Source organism: Sorex araneus, chromosome 4 (genome assembly GCF_027595985.1).
Source record: "Sorex araneus isolate mSorAra2 chromosome 4, mSorAra2.pri, whole genome shotgun sequence".
Classification (NCBI taxonomy): domain Eukaryota; kingdom Metazoa; phylum Chordata; class Mammalia; order Eulipotyphla; family Soricidae; genus Sorex; species Sorex araneus.
Genome location: NC_073305.1, coordinates 41,789,991 through 41,802,895, shown reverse-complemented (window position 1 = coordinate 41,802,895; position 12,905 = coordinate 41,789,991). Strand labels below are relative to the sequence as shown.

General features: G+C 42.2%; 1 protein-coding gene across 1 annotated transcript in view; it reads right to left on the bottom strand.

Moving 5' to 3' along the window:
- The window catches only part of TOPAZ1 (testis and ovary specific TOPAZ 1), a 101,670-nt gene extending 97,196 nt beyond the window's left edge, over nucleotides 1-4,474 (bottom strand). Inside the window, exons 1-2 of the mRNA XM_004614602.2 lie at nucleotides 4,129-4,474; nucleotides 1,035-3,468 (exon numbers count right to left, since the gene is read on the bottom strand). Coding sequence (XP_004614659.2) covers nucleotides 1,035-3,468; nucleotides 4,129-4,474 — 2,780 coding nt within the window. The remainder of the gene's footprint in view (nucleotides 1-1,034; nucleotides 3,469-4,128) is intronic.
- Nucleotides 4,475-12,905: the final 8,431 nt, after the last annotated feature.

The window sequence follows — 12,905 nt, the reverse complement described above, 5'->3', positions numbered from 1 at the left end:
CCCAGACCTAGGTTTAAATCCAGATTATTATTAGCAGTGGAACCTTGGGGAAGTGACAGGAGTCCTCTTCACTTTTTTGTATCTTCAAAATGGACAAATTGCCATCCTACTTTATTAGTTATATTGTTAAATAAAGAAAACTGCAGCTTTTCCCTTGACCACATTGAAAGAATTCTATTTGGTAGGAAGTTATAAATTCTTCTTATCAAGAACATCGGGAATAATATAATAAAACTAAATTTTATAAATATCAGAGAATTTAAATGTCATTAAGTTTGTGAATTATTCCAATATTAAAGTATTATATAAATATTAACTGGAGCTGGAAGAACTACAGAAAATTTGTAAAATATGTAAATAAAATTGGGACGATCAGAATAGACCAAGCTTCTGAGCACAGGATTAATATCTGATTCCATTTATAGCTGTTTTAGGCAAACTTCCCCTATTTGGGAGCCAGAGTAATTGAAAATCATCACCTTAAAATTAAAAGTAAAAACCTCACACACACAAAAATACATGCTGCTTTTCTCTTAAAATTGGTTTTAGATTCTATTCTCAAGATCTAATTACTTCAAATAAACTTTTCCAAGGCTTCTCTGTTCTTTGAAAATATAAGTATATAATGAGAAAGCCATAGAAAATGTGTTAAAATATGTGGCACTGTTTTTAATAACTTGGCTGAAACATAGCTGTATAGTTATAATTAAAAACAAAAATAAATTTGAGTTATAAAAGAAGCAAAGTCATTAACTTAAAAGGACTCCTTATCAACTATTTAAAAATTTGAACATCTTATTTGCTTCATTAATATTCAACACATGTACATCTATACATACTATAAATTGCTAATTTAACTCTAATTTTAGTATGACATGTATAGGTCTTACATGCAATATGCTTTAACATTTAACTAGATTTTTAAAAATGAAGCTTCAATGATCACTAAATTAATCAGTGACACTTAAGAAAGGAAAGTGTTTTTGGTACTCCTGAAATATCTAAACCAAAAAGTTATACTTGAAGATGCATACCTTAAGTCATCACTTGGCTCTTTTTTTCCCGGAAGTTCCATGTGCTTGGAGTTTACGGAGTGATGCTCTTTAGCAACATTGGGTTCCTGGTTTATCATGGGGGACTCTGAAGTAAGTGAGAGTTCCCCTTCGGTAGAGACGCCAAAGAGGTCTGGGTCATCTTGAATAACATCAATTAAGAGGACATCATCTTCATATGCTTTAAGAATATCTGGAAATTCCACTTTAATTTCTGAAAAGTTCTGAGTCAGTTTTCTACCACTAACTTCAGAGGAAACTGGTTGAAATGTTTCTTGTTCATCAGAGCAGAAGGAAGACTGCTTCTCTATACACCCGGGATTATAAGAGAAAGTATTATTTTCAACTGTGAAAGAAACAGCTTCCTTATGAGAAATAATATTGCCTGGTTCAAAGATTTGATTAGAGGAATTATCATCGCCTTGCTTTAAAAAGCTTGGAGAAACACCATAAGAATTCTTACTATAGTATGAGTCAGAACAAACTTGCATTGGAGTTATACTACTTTGTATGCTCAAAGATTTAGATCCTGAAGTTACTGTAGAAACATTTTCTTTATTTCTACTCTTTCTGACCTCTGCTCCGGATAAATTATCAAGAAGCTCTAGGGGACTATATGCTTCTCTCCCTGATGACTTTGCATTTACTTCTTTTCTCTTTTCTGTCTTATTCTTAAGTAGAGGAATTTTAAAATTAGTCAGACGTCCTGTATTCAGTATCTTAACCAAATCTGGAACAAGTGTTTGCTTAGCAACGCACGTTTTTCGATTTATAGTTTTGCCTGTGGAGTTATTAGCTTCCTGGACATCCTGGGAAGTCAAATGAAGTTTTGTTAAATTCACCCTATCTTTTTTTCTGCTTCCTGTTAGGCTCTGAGTCACACTAAACTGATTATCTTCAGTAGTAGGTAGTACCTCTGACCTGCCTCTATTCTGTTCCTCTGAGGTCATCTTTTTATTGTCATTATTTATAGGTTCCTTTATATTAATTAAAGTTGGCTTTACTGCAGAAATTGAAGACAAGGAATTTAAATCAGAATCTAACTTTTCTGTACTCATAGATTCACTGTTTGTTTCGATTATAGAACTTTCTAACGGTGATTTGGATTCAATTACATGACTTTGATTCGTTTGGTGTTTAAGAAAATCATCCTGCCTTAAACTTTCCTGAAAGCAATTTGATTCTGGCAAGGAAGCCTTTTTCCAACAATGGGCGGTTACTCTAGCGCATGAATAACAAGGCCAAATTCTTTTACCAGTCATTGGTATTGTTCTGCGACAGCTTAACTTCAATTCTTCTTCAGCTTCAATTCTCACATCTTCCCGTGCAGATCTCTTTTCACCAGAATGGCAATCACTGGGTAATTTCATTATTGAGCTTTTCATTGACTGAAAATACTCTTCTGGTTCCATGCTTTTACAGTCTTTGGACTCTAAAGCATCCTTTGTGTCTTCTTTCAAAACTGGCCCAAGGGTTTTCTGAAATGTAGCATTTATATGATGTTCAGAAGTTGTTTTGTTTTCTACTGTTTCTGTAAGATTTACTAAATGATCCATTAGAGGGAATGTATTATGGTTTAATTTTCTCAAAACTTTTAAAGGACTTTTTTTATCTTCTGAAATTTTTGCTTCTTTACACTCTACATCTGCTTTATTTTCATGTAATGCCAATTCTGACTTGCTATACACTTTAGGCATGTTCATCTCAGCAACTATTTCATCTCCTTTTTCAGACAGTTTCCTTTTCCTAGATTTACTCCAAACATTGTTCTCCTCTACTGGATATTCGTTTTTTTCACTTTGAAGGCAGGAAAGCAAGCCATTGTTTTTACTTTGATATAAATCAGTTTCTTCAGCCAGTGACTTATGTACTCCTATTAAGTTTTCTTTAATTTTAACAGAGTGAGAAATATTATTTGTGCTACCCTTATCTATGGGACTCCTAAGATTTTCTTCCTTTAACTTCGAGTTTTCTGGTACTTGCATGCATCTATCATCAGGTTTACATGCAAGACTGCTTTCATCATTAGATTCCTTGGATTGGGGAAAACTGTAATCATATAATTCTGAAAAAGAATTATTTTCTATTCCAGGTGACAAGCTGTTACAAGAATATTTTGGTGTATTCTTGCAAAGTTCATCTTGAAATTCAGCCTTAATATTTTGAGTAGTCTTATTTTCCTTCATTTTGAGAGATGGGCTTTCTAAACTTTTAGGTTTTTTTATTCGAATTCTTCTTTTAATACCTTCTACAAAACCTTCCTTACTCAAAGATTGCAAGAAAACCGTACTTTGAAATTCACTGCACTCTACTGTTTGAAAAGATTCCGGACTGGTTAATGATTCCTTTCTTACTAGGTCAATCCCTGGTTGTGGAACATCACTTGAGGCTTCAGCAATTTTTCTTTTTTCCTTGGCTGATCAAAACAACAAAACATACCAGAAAACATTTTATATTGAGGAGAGGAAAAATGCACCTTAAAAAAAAATTGTGAAGCCATCCACTGTTATTTCCCCGAATAGCTGCATGGAAATATGCATTTGTTTTAAAATGAAAGAACTAATTTGTTAAGGAGCTACATATAAACACGTACATATTCTAAAGCGGCTAGATTACCTTTATCAACATCATTTCATACTGGCCAAAATGGATCACTAGTAGGAATTCCTCTTATAGCAATTCTTACCAAGGGGTCCTAACTGGGCCCAGATAATTTTTTGCCTTTGTTCTAAGGTCACACCTTGTGGGTGCTCGGGAATCACCCCTGACTGAGCTTGAGAGACCATATATGGCGCTAGGGATGGAACGTGGGTTGGTAGCTTGTAAGGGAAATGCCCTACCCAGAGTACTGTAGGCCCAGCCCCCGGGCTAAGGAATTTTAAGAGAATTCTCTCGTAAGAGAATTCTTGGGGTTCTTTTTTTTTCTTTTTGGTTTGTTTTCACCCCTTCCCGTCACACCTTATGCACCAGTAAAACAAACCCGCATTACTTCAAACTAAAAGTCCTGAGACTCAGTTGAAAGCAGTGTGAGGTGCAAAGGACTAAGGGGGAGTCTCGCACGAAAGCGCTTTCTTACTGTGTCTTCCGGAACGCAAGGGGATATCCGCCTCCTTCGCTGCTTCCAAGCCCCGCGGGTTGGACGGCTTGGAGGGGCCCGTCAGACGGCCAGGCCCATCCACTCGACACCCTGCCGCCTTCTCGGCGCCAGATGCCTGACCGGACTTCTCACTTTCCTCCTCTTCTTTCCTGGACACCAGGCCCACCATTCTCTTTTGCCTGCCCTCCTTGCGCCCCGCGGCCTCGGGGCCAGTGCCTCCTGCCTGGTCTAGCCCTGACCTGCGGCCCCGTTTCCTCGGGCCTCGTGCTTCACCTTCGCGCCCCAGGGCTGTCGCGGGGCCTGAGAGAAGCGGAGGCGGCCGCATCCGCCCGACGCGTCCTTCCCTACCCGCTGGGGCCGACGCGCCCCCACGCAGGAGTCCACGGGCCGCGCGAAGTCTTCTCCCGCCGCCAGGCATCCACAGTCCTCGTCTGGGCCCGAGCCGCCCACCACTTCAGCCCGAGGCCGGAAGCGGAAGTGGTATTTGAGGGGCAGCGGCAGGGGCGGGGCACCGGGACCAATCCGCCAATGGGCATCCGAGTCTCGAGCCTGCGCGTCAGGCACCCTGAGTGATTTTTTCCGCAGCGTCTGTGGGCAGACGCCCTGAGTGTCTTTCAGCAGCTTCAGTGGTGGCGGCGTTCCACCGCAAGGTTCCTTGTCTTGGGCTGGAACCAATCAGAGCCTCCTCTCCCCAAGGTGTCCTGCTCCTTCCCTAAGTTCTCGCGAAGTCTAGAGTAGCTGTTTCTGCTGCGTGTTTCCTTTGGTACTTTCTGGGCTGCCTTGCCATGTAGGGATGCCAGGGTTTGAAGCCCCATGGACTGTGTGCAAAGCAAGCACCCTATTGGCAGGACTGTCTCTCTGGCCCTAAAGACGGCAATCTTTTTTCTTCTGTGTTTGGATCACACCCGGTGGTACTCAGAGATCACTCCTCCTCGAGGCGACCCTTTAATCCAGGTCGGTGACTTGAGCAAGCACCTTAGTCACTGGACGATCTTCTGGCCTCAGTTTTTGTAAGGTTTTTTTTTTTTCTTTTTGGGTCACACCTAGCGATGCACAGGGGTCACTCCCGGCTCTGCACTCAGGAATTACCCCTGGCGGTGCTCCGGGGACCATATAGGATGCTGGGATTTGAACCCGGGTTGGCCGCGTGCGGTTACTATGTGCTCGTGAATCGCTCCCTCCGCAACTGAGCAAAGGGTGTGTTAGGGGAGGGGCAGGAGGCAGGGCATGTGGAAGAAGGAACCCCAGCTTCACAAGTGTGCTCCAGGGGGGCTGAAGGAGCTATCTTACAGTTAGTAAAACCCTTGCCTTTCTCATGGCTAACCTGGGTTTATCCCTAGAGCTCCACCAGGGGCGATCCCAGAGCAGACGGATGCGCTCTAGTACCTGAGCCACATTTCCTGCCCCGTCGACCTATTTTTGTTTGTGTTACCATGTTCCTTCAGTCAAGTTTTCCCCTGTCGCTAAGTCACATCCCGCCTATATAAGGGGAACATGGCATTTCCCATTTCGATCATTTGCGAGCCTCCTTTACTCAGAGGCACCCTTTTAGACGTCCAAACAATATGGTTTGCAGGATTTGCTACTATTTCTGATGCCACCTTTGATTTTTTTTTTTTTTTTTTGCTTTTTGGGTCACACCTGGCGATGCACAGGGGTTACTCCTGGCTCTGCACTCAGGAATTACCCCTGGCCATGCTCAGGGGACCATATGGGATGCTGGGATTTGAACCCGGGTCGGCCGCGTGCAAGGCAAACGCCCTACCCGCTGTGCTATCTCTCCAGCCCCTGATGCCACCTTTGAAGATTTCATTTTCTCACTAGTTTCTGTAGGGGAAACTAGCATATTCCTAGATCTGTGTTCAGATTTCACTTCTGACAATGCTAAGGGACTGTTGACAGCGCCAGGGATCAAACCAGAGTCTGTTACATACAAGACAAGTGCCTTAGCTCCTATACTGTCTCTCCAGCCTTGCACATCTCTTTTTCAGTTGTGATGCTCACTGGGGGGAGGGAGGTGACATCCTTCAGTTGTAGAGCTCACATACTCTTTACTGTGGTGTGATTAGGCTGGAAATGATTGGCAGTGCCAAGGATCACACATAACAGAGCTGTCAGGGCTGCCAAGAACCAACAGTGGGGGTTGGTGCATGTGGGTGGAACTAGGGATCCAATTTAGAGTTTCATGCTTATGAAGCTTATGAGGCAGGTACTTTAGCTACAGACTTAATTTTTAAAAAAATCTTATGATGAATTTTATCTCTTAATTTGCATTTATTCAAACCTAGAAATTGTTTCTGCCTCAAAGATGAAACACTGTATTAAAATTATGCATTTTCTAGTTTAGTCAGGATGTCTAGTTTAGTCAGGATGTCAGGAACCTTGCACTATCGAAGAGAAATGCCTTGTTATTTAAATATCAACATAAAATTTCCCTCTTGAAAATAAAAAGAAATTTTACATCAATAAATTGCCAATTCCAACTATGTACAGCAGTAATTCATCCCTTTAACCTGTGGACTGGCATCTGTTCTGGCAGACTAGTCAACAGACTGGTAGTTATAATCAAGTAGTGGAGTGTTTTTCAACTTTTTTACACCTGTGGATCACCTCTGGTCCATGGATTTTGCCCTGGGTGGAAGAGGGAGAGGCAACCCTCAGCTTAACTCTGTATAAAGAAAGTTCTTCCTTTCACCAATGCAATGGTGATTTCTTTTTTAAAAAATAAATAGTGCTAGAAGGGGGAAAACCCCACCTCAGTTTTAGAACTAGCCACTGATCCTAAATATTTCACTTCAGAGATTTCACGGAAGCTTTTTAGAAATCAAAATAAACTTTTTTAAAAAAATTTTTTATTGAGTCACCATGTGGAAAGTTACAAAGTTTTCAGGTTTAAATCTCAGTTATACAATGCTCGAATACCCATCCCTTCACCAGTGCTCATATTCCACCACCAAGAATCCCAGTATAGCTCCACCCCGCCCCCCACACCCCTAACTCCCCACGCCCCTAGCCCCCCCACCCTTAGCCCCCCCCCGCCTGTGTAACTAATAAATTTCACTTTACTTTCACTTTGATTGCATACAATATTTCAACAAAACTCACTATTATTGTTTGGAAAGTCTCTCCCCTAAAGTCAGACCTGCTGAAAAGGAAGCATTAGATAATTTGCAAAATAAACTTTTTATCCACCAGAGGGCCCCACTTTTAGGGCAGCTGAGTGATGCACCACTTTTTCCTCAGGCTCTGGGAACTCCATGCTCTTTAATCTTAAGAGCCTTTGATTGTGTCACCCAGTCGAAGAACTCAATTACTCAATGTAATAAGTCCAAAATGAACACAATAGAAATTTATGAGCAGAACAGGACCTTCAAAGTAGTTTAGTCTAACCTCTTTGTTTTACTACTGAGAGGCAGGAGAGGCTAAGTCATTTACAAGTACTGTGAATCAATCATTTCTTAAGTGCTTCCTCTTGGTCGCCGTTTACTTGCCTGCTCTTCCAGATGACCACTCTTCAGGAGAAAAGAAACTCTGACATGAGAGAGAGAGAAACTGAAGCAAGCACAGATAGATTCTTTTGCTTCTGCTGGTGGCCACACACTTGTCCAGATACTTACTGTGCCTATACTCAGGTGCCCATACTCAGACATCTCTATTAGGAATCTTATATTTGTCCAGCCAAATTAGTGTCACCCTTGTTATTTTTTTGTCTCAAGGAGAAAAGAATCTTCATTTCACTATTAAGTGCTGGATAACCTCAGAAAGGAGGGATTTATGCCAGTGATACCATTATATGGATGCTTGCTGAAATGTTTTTATTTGAAGATGATAGGTGTGTCCAAGGGATGCTGTCAGAAGAAGCCAACCCTAATATTAGCTAATATTCTAGCTTCAGATTTTTGAGAAACTGTATTTTAGTTTTACAAGTCACACAGTCTGTGGTGCTTTGTTATAACAATCCTGACAAATGGACACAACCATTTCAGTGACTCACAGATATCTTAGCCAAATCAAAGCAATGAAAGTTCAGGTAAAAATGAGTGTTGTTCAGCGGGTAGGGCGTTTGCCTTGCACGCGGCCGACCCGGGTTCAAATCCCAGCATCCCATATGGTCCCCTGAGCACCGCCAGGGGTGATTCCTGAATGCATGAGCCAGGAGTGACCCCTGTGCATTGCTGGGTGTGACCCAAAAAGAAAAAAAAATGAGTGTTGTTGTGGAGGTTGGTGCATGAATACCTTTAACCTTCTGAGTCCTGTTCCTTTCCTTTTGTGGGAAGTTGTTACAAACTTAGCAAAGGTGGTTCTAGTCTTACCTATACTTCATCCACTTTGAAGTACTAGAACTGAGACCTGACCAATACCATGCAAAGCTAGAATGAACAATGGATGGGGCCTGGTTTCCTTCTACTATTCAGAAAATTTAGAAGAAAGATATGACCCATTGCTTCTATAATGAGGTTAAGAAGACTGGCCAAAATAGTATGACTGCATTTCTAGAATTAATCTGGACAAGAGGAAGGCATATGGTCCACTGCAGATCTGGGCCATATAGGGAAATACTGACACAAGGTTATTTTTTTGCCGTCAGTATGGCCAGCTTGCAGGATGGAGTGACTTTTAACAGGATGAGGTTGGATACTTGGGAACTAAAAATTTCAAGGACTGTGAAATATGGATATATATTGTGAAGAATGAGGGGTAACTGTGGAGTCCATGCGAAACAAGTTTGACTAACAGGGTCATCCTATAGCCCTCTTCTCTGAGACAACTAGTGAGGGAAGAAAAGGAGAAAGAGAGACCATGGTGGCATTCAGTAAGGAAATATTAACAGGTAGAAGGAAGAACTCCTCCTTATGAAGTTTTCCATCTTGAAGTAGAAATGAGCCAAGAGAGGAGACAATATAATGAAATGCCAACCAAGGTCAGACATCACATGCAACTGACAACCAAGGTCAGACATCACATGCAATTTCTGTAATTGAAACTGTCTATGTCCATAAGCAACAGACAGCTCTGGGTATCAGACAGTTCTAAAGTCTGCCCAAGATGTCACTCAGCCTCAGAAAAATATTACTCCTCACTTCAGGGGTCATAGGAAGACAAAAACAAATTTTGATTTTGGTGTCAAACTTAAGTAATGCTTGCTCAATGTACAGGTTTACTTTTGTTTTGAAAATACTGTGACTTGAGTTTTCTCTAATGAAGACATTTACTATCCCCTGCCAGCCCTCCCAGAAAGGGCTTGTTGCTCCTGCAGAATGCACAGATAAGGATGACATTAAGCTAATAGGGGTGTATTTCTCTGTGAGGGCAGAGACTCACACCTGTCCTTTCCAAGTTCCTCAGTTCATGAAGTTTATCACTGACCCAAGAACCCTCTATGAATGTATTCATCTAGTGTTTTTTTTTTTAGGGGGAGTGGAGCTCATTAACTGTGCTCAGGGATCACTCCTGGTGAAGCTCAGGGTACCATTTAGAGTGCTGGTTATTGAATCTGGATTGGCCACATGCTAGACAAACTCCTTACCTGTTGTACTACCTCTCTGACCCTATCTAGTGCTTTCTTTTTTTTTTTAAATTTATTTATTTATTTTTTGTTTTTTTTTCTTTTTAAAGAAATATTTTATTGAACCACCGTGAAAACAAGAAAAAAAAATACAAAGCTTTCAGGTTTAAGTCACAGTCAAATACTGATTAAACCACCATCCCTTCACCAGTGCACCCGTTCCACCACCAAGAACCCCAATACACCCCCCTCCCACCCCCCCATCTAAGTAGCTAATGATATTCCCATTATTCTCTATATATATTGAGTACATTTCATATTTCAACACAGAACTCACTATTATTGATTGGAAATTTTCCCCAACAATCAGGCCTGCCGAATAGGCATCATCTAATAATTTCTCTTCATTGGTAAGAGTGAAGACTTTGAGTCTGCGCGGCCGCTATTGCGGCCGCGCGGTTTTGGGTTTCTAATATTTTAGCTCAGTTCACAGTCAAAATGGATGGCTGCAAGAATCTGCTCTGGTGCCAAAATGGGTTAGGAGACCTCAGGATCACAGTCAATAGGCGCGGAGGCTCTGCTTCTCGTGCCGCGGCTCTCGGTTCATCTCTGGGCGGAAGGCGTGCCGGGAATGCCCCCCCTCCCAGGACCACCTACAGGCTACGTCACTAAAGAAAGTCCTACCTCCTGGTGGAGGGGTCTTAGAGGGTGGCTCTCACCGCGCGGCTGCTGCCGCTGCCGCCATTTTCGCTCAGAAAAATGGGGTGGAGAGGGAGAAAAATCCCTCCCCGGGCTGCACGAGGTTGTAGCTCAGTTCACAGTCAAAATGCATGGCTCAAGCATCCGTTCTGGTGCCAAAATGGGTTAGGAGACCTCAGGATCACAGTCAATAGGCGCGGAGGCTCTGCTTCTCGTGCCTCGGCTCTCGGTTCATCTCTGGGCGGAAGCTCTAGTGCTTTCTGTGGTTAAAGACAATAGCACTGTAGCACTGTCGCCCCGTTGCTCCTCCATTTGCTCGATCGGGCACCAGTAATGCCTCCATTGTGAGATTTGTTACTATTTTTGGCAAATCGAATACGCTACAGGTAGCTTGCCAGGCTCTGCTGTGCAGGCAGATACTCTCAGTAGTTTGCTGGGCTCTCCGAGAGGGATGGAGGAATTGAACCCGGGTTGGCCCCATGCAAGGCAAATGCCCTACCCACTGTACTATGCTTTTGCTCCAGTCCAAAGACAACAGGATGTGTGTAAAAAAATACAAGCACGTGCACGGAAGGGGGTGATGTATGTGTGTTGTGTTGTTTGAGGGCTCCCCTGGCGGTGCTCTCTCTCTCTCTCTCTCTCCACTCACATTCGGTGCTCTTGAGCCGCTGTGTATGGACCTGATCGGGATGGCTCATCCTTGTGCTCTGCTTCTGTGTGTGCCACTGTGCTCTCTTCTGTCTGTCTCTTTATCTCTGTCTTTGTCTCTGTAGTCTCTCCTCTGGTCTCTTCTGACCTCTCTCTGTCTCTCGTCTCTCCTCCGGTCTCTTCTGATCTCTCTCTCCAGGAGCCCTTCTGCTTCTCTCTCTGGAGCCCTTCTCACTCTCACTTCCAACTCTGACTCTTACTTCTGACTCACTTTGTGCTCTTTCTTTCCCCTGCTTCTGGCTCCATTGACTCCCTGATTCTCTTTTGTCTTGTGCTCTGCTTCTGTGTCTTCTCTCCCTACTTCTCTTACAGTCTTAGTTTATATAGCAATCACATAGGGTGGTGACACAAAGGTGGGTTGAACATTAACAAATCAACAAAGAGGGATAAGATCACTTCTGCAGGAGATTAACAAAATCTCATCTAAGGAAATTACTTCAGATTACTAGGAGATCCGCTTAAGGGCAGGATCCCATCCAGGGTGTGTCACTTTCTTCTTTATTCAGCTAGTAATCCACTTAAATAGTTATAGTAAATTTATTTCTAATATTTCTAACAATGTCAATCTGTATGAGCACAGTAAGAGATATGTCAAACTTAAAGTTTGGTTCTTCCTGAGGACATTTCACCATATTTTCTAGACCACAGTCCTCGGGTCAGATTAGTCTTTCTAACCCAAGCAGGGTCCTAGTCTCGTCGTTACTATTGGATCATGACAGAATTTGTCTATGACCATGCTCTCAACTTATAGTTGAGTATTGTGGTGCTTTGGCCTGGCCCATTTTGATGCCAGGGTAGCTCACAGCTTTCCATGGGTTCATTCCGTCCCTCGTCAGGTCCCTGCTTTTGGGGTGCTAGGAACTAAGAGCAACTGAGTTGAGAAAGCAGATGCCCGGGAGTAAATATTACTGGAGTCAATCAGCTCCCGAGTTACAAAGCATAATATCAACTGTCTTCCTGTGTCCATACAGAAAGGACATTGCTTTAAGTTAAACTAAGTTCCCTGCGTCAAAGCTAAAAGGACAAACCCAATGTTATCCTACACATGTGGACATAATTGGACCTCAATCAGTGGATGAACAGCCTCAGTTTCAATAAGGTCAATTATTTCTAGAAAGTAGAAATCTTTGCTCAGGGCTCCTGGCTCTGTGGCCAGGCTTTGGATTCTTGCTCTCTGCTAAAACTTCTCTATTTCTCTAGGATGCATTTATATTATTATCTTGAATTTAGTGGAAAGTTATGCTTAAGAGGTATTCCTGTAGATGAGTCTTTAACAACTGAGAAATGCAACACAGGAAAGTTTTGAGAATACGTGTACTGCTTAAACAAAGATTTAAGCCAATCTTTTCAACTGTCAATCCTTCAGACTGGTGATGGTCCACACAGATTTCCTGCCAGTCTGAAAAAAAGAGAATTGCTACTTAACATACACATATACACATATATACACACATATATAAGATTAATATAAAATGCTATGGCAAATTAAAAAAATTTGCCTTAGTGGCTCTTAAAATATTCTATTTTCACTGGTTCATGGGTGAAAAATCACTTGTTTAGGATCTTCACAAGATCAGAAAGCAAAGTTTCAGCATTCCTAGAAACCTCAAGATATTCCCAAACAACCCTGCCTCTTTGTCAAAAGCTAATGTATTTTATAGCAGTTCTTGCCTTATATATGTAGTGGTTTTTGCTTTTGTTTTGATTTGTTTTGTGGCCACCCCCGGTGAATTTTGGGGATCCCTTCTAGCTTTGCACTCAGGAATTACTCCTGGTGGTATTCAGGGAACCATATGGGATACTGAGGATTGAAGTCAGGGCAACTGTGTGCAAGGCAAGTGCT